A 3,944-nucleotide genomic window follows, 5' to 3' on the forward strand; every position below is an offset into this window, starting at 1 on the left:
TCGTCGATGGATCCTTTATGGCATTAAAGTCTCCAAGAACAAGCCAGGTGAATCCCGCAGAAGATTACTCATATGTAGGAGGTTTGCCCAAAGAGGGCGACGTCGTAAGAATGAGTGTTCACCATACACAACCGAAATACAACAACACTTTCCGAGAGATTGATAGTTACCCACCCGTGGATAGCCCGGGTCGGTGATGTCCATCGATTCAAATCTTATAAAGTCCGGGTTCCACCCAACCCATATTCGACCCTTAGAGAGTACTCATAATTTGCGACCCATTTCCAGCAAGTAAGCAAAGATGAGGACAAAGAATCGAAATTCGTCGAGACTTTCGTCTCAACAAGACCAACAAAAGAAAGATTATATTTGGAAACTAACTTTCTAACTTCCGCCCGCTTTAACGGGTCATGAAGGCCCCTAATGTTCCATATTCCTATATACATGAAGAAAGAGAGAAGGTCACTTACCTCGTTTAGAGGCCTTTTTCTTCGCTGGCACGGATTTGAGATCCAAGGATGAGGCCGAGTCGGGCGAAGTAACAGCAGCTTATCCTGGATAGTAGCCAAATCAGTCACAGGAGAGGATGTTGGGGATGGGCACCCAACCGAAAGAAGGTCCTCATCTTCAATTCCAGTGTGCACACTGGAGATTTCATCAGAGCATTTCGCTTGCTCATTTATGGCAGCATGTTTCGGTCTTGCTACCGAGGAACCTGTACGCGTAATGGAAGGAGCAGGGGGGATACCAACCAGCTTACGGGGCATTGGAGGTGGGCCCAATTTCTGGGCAATCCTTTTCAATTTCAACGAGCCATCTTTAGAATGCTAGGCCAAGTTGGAGGAGACCGCCTCTTTTGGGATCTTCTTCTTCTTAGTCATGACCTGTTGCCATGATGAGTCCACAGTAGGGGTCGGAAGAAGAGATTGGGAGTGAAGGTCCTTCTCCTGGTGGGGAGGACAATCGGAGGCAGCAGGCGCAATTCCAGGTGAGTGAGCAGGTAATAGTGCGTCTAGAGGAGCTGGGCGCTCGTCCGTCTGCATCAGAAATCAGCAGCCTAGTCGAGAATAATGGGTTGTCACGCATCCTCTCTCCATTTCAAGATGTTGTGCAGGAGGGGAGCTAGGTCCAAGGGTGGAGGCGTTTCCATCATCTCGGGGGCTTTTGGGCAAAGTTTCAGCACTTAGCACCTTGCATTTGTGGCCGAAGACTCCGCATCCAACACAAGCCAACGGCTTCCACTCATATTCAACTTCAACGATGCACGATTCACTTTGCAGGACCACCTCAATGGAGTCACAGGGTTGTTGCCTCAATGTGATCTCCACACAGACTCTTGTAAAAGCGAGCATATCTAGTTGCTCCGTTCTTAGGTCTACATAAAGGGGTTTCCCAACATAGCTCGCCACTTTACTGATTGCCTGAGCCGACCAAAGAGCGATTGGGAGGTTCTTCAACTTTACCCATACCGGAACCGAAAGAAAGGACTCTTTCGGAAGTCCAAGTTTGGTCGCCATTGTTGTAGCGCGATGGGAATCCTCGAAACAGACAAAGGCGGCCCCTCAAGGACCTTGCGGCGAAACTCCCTATCCGGGAGGTGGAAGAAAAATAATCCCTTGCCATTGGCCGAGCTTGTAGTCTATCCCTTGCCATTGGAAGAAAAATGACACAAACATTGTTCATTTTCACTACAGCAGCAAATGTGTCATTGTAGTCTATCCCATATGTTTGAGCATACCCTTTTGCAACGAGCCGAGCTTTGTACCTCTCAGCCGAACAGTCATTATTGTATTTGATCTTGTAAATCCACCAACATCCAACTATCTTTTTCCCGTTTGGCAATTTAACAAATTCTCAAGTATGGTTATGGTCCAATGCTTGAAGTTCATCTTTCATGGCATTCACCTACACACTACTTTTACATGCTTCTAAGAAGGTATTGGGTTCCTGTTGATTTTCAATGGTAGATAAGAAACTTAAATAATTATGGGAAATTCTATCTGATGCGGGTGCATCCAACGTAGCTCCATCGACCAACTCAGAACCATCGATGCTTATCCAAGCCAATAAAGAAGTTGGGCATTATGTTCTTCGATGGATCATTTTTGAGTGAATAATGTTAATTACTTATCGGTACTTTGTGGTATATCAATAGGTATCAATGGAAGGCCATTTTAGATGTCTTGTATGACCAATTGATGAAGTTTCAGGAGGATTATTTTCTGGTCAAGGGAGGAGCTCGAAGTGCAGGAAGGCTAAAGGTTCACGAATGCGGTTCAAGAATATGGAAAGCCAAAGGTTCAAGAACACAGAAAGCTAACAGTTCAAGAATGTGGAAGGCCGACGATTAAAGGCATTTAGTTCCCATGTTAATAATGGTTTTTTTATTAAGTTCCTAGGTGTTTTTATTTTATGTAGCTGAAGAGTCGAACGTTTAAGTTCCTAGGTCATTAAAATTTGTTTTTAATATTTCTTAATGCTTAAATCCTCCTATAAATAGAGGAAACTATCCAATGTATGGGAGATACGAATTTCATGAAAGAGAATGATGAGATTTCCTCAACTTGAGTGAACTCCTTTGGAGAGTGGATAACTCCTTTCGGTTTCTTTATCCTTGGAGCGTAGATCACTCCTTGGTGGTGAGCCAATAAGCCATTTATCCTTGGCTGGTGGAATCTTTAGGCCTTGGTGGTGAGCTTCTCCTATCTCGAAGTGCTTTATCCTTGGCTGGTGGAAGCTTTAGGCCTTGGTGGTGAGCTTCGTAGATCTCGATCCTCATCCTCGGTTGGTGGCGTGGCCTTTATACCTTGGGAGGAGATCGTTCTATCTTTTCTTATTCCTTTTTATTTGTTTATCATATACACTACTCCATACACTTAACCACAAAAATCCCCTTATAAAAATTTCCGTTCTTGAATCACTCACCCCATCACGCATCAAAATATTGGTATCAGAGCTCAAGGTTCAACTCATTTGAATGATTCCTTTCTTTCTTTTGTTACAAATTCCTGATGGATGAACAAGTTCCTAGAGGCTTGACTCTGGAGCAAGCACACAACGAAAGGCGAGATCCAATATTTTGATGCGTGATGGGGTGAGTGATTCAAGAACGTAAATTTTTATAAGGGGATTTTTGTGTTTAAGTGTATGGAGTAGTGTATATGATAAACAAACAAAAAGGAATAAGAAAAGATAAAACGATCTCCTCCCAAGGTATAAAGGCCACGCCACCAACCGAGGATGAGGATTGAGATCTACGAAGCTCACCACCAAGGCCTAAAGGTTCCACTAGCCAAGGATAAAGCACTTCGAGATAGGAGAAGCTCACCACCAAGGCCTAAAGATTCCACTAGCCAATGATAAATGGCTTCTTGGCTCACCACCAAGGAGTGATCTACGCTCCAAGGATAAAGAAACCAAAAGGAGTTATCCACTCTCCAAAGGAGTTCACTCAAGTTGAGGAAATCTCATCATTCTCATTCATGAAATTCGTATCTCCCATACATTGGATAGTTTCCTCTATTTATAGGAGGATTTCAGCATTAGGAAATATTAAAAACAAATTTTAATGACTTAGGAACTTAAACGTTCGACTCTTCAGCTACATAAAATAAAAACACCTAGGAACTTAATAAAAACCATTATTAACACGGGAACTAAATGCCTTTAATCGTCGGCCTTCCACATTCTCGAACCGTTAGCTTTCCGTGTTCTTGAACTTTGGCTTTCCATATTCTTGAACCGCATTCGTGAACCTTTAGCCTTCCTGCACTGAGCTCCTCCCTTGACCAGAAAATAATCCTCCTGAAACTTCATCAATTGGTCATACAAGACATCTAAAATGGCCTTCCATTGATACCTATCGATATACCACAAAGTACCGATAAGTAATTAACATTATTCACTCAAAAATGATCCATCGAAGAACATAATGCCCAACTTCT

At 43.2% G+C, this 3,944-nt stretch overlaps 1 protein-coding gene across 1 annotated transcript; it reads right to left on the bottom strand.

Moving 5' to 3' along the window:
* Window positions 1–827: 827 nt before the first annotated feature.
* On the bottom strand, window positions 828–1,517 carry LOC120291830. Its single transcript, XM_039309578.1, has 2 exons — window positions 1,191–1,517; window positions 828–1,037 (listed from the first exon to the last, which is right to left on the bottom strand). The coding sequence occupies exons 1-2, from the start codon at window positions 1,515–1,517 to the stop codon at window positions 828–830; spliced, it is 537 nt and encodes a 178-aa protein (XP_039165512.1).
* Between the last annotated feature and the right edge of the window lie 2,427 nt (window positions 1,518–3,944).

Source organism: Eucalyptus grandis, chromosome 3, assembly GCF_016545825.1.
Source record: "Eucalyptus grandis isolate ANBG69807.140 chromosome 3, ASM1654582v1, whole genome shotgun sequence".
Taxonomy (NCBI): Eukaryota; Viridiplantae; Streptophyta; class Magnoliopsida; order Myrtales; family Myrtaceae; genus Eucalyptus; species Eucalyptus grandis.

What these genes read in the sequence shown, in the direction of transcription:
- LOC120291830 (XM_039309578.1), bottom strand. Translation starts at nt 1,517, where the DNA reads ATGGCGACCAAACTTGGACTTCCGAAAGAGTCCTTTCTTTCGGTTCCG. An exon ending in TCTTCGGCCACAAATGCAAG is followed by an intron (nt 1,038 to 1,190) that starts GTGCTAAGTGCT and finishes TTTCTGATGCAG; the next exon opens with ACGGACGAGCGCCCAGCTCC.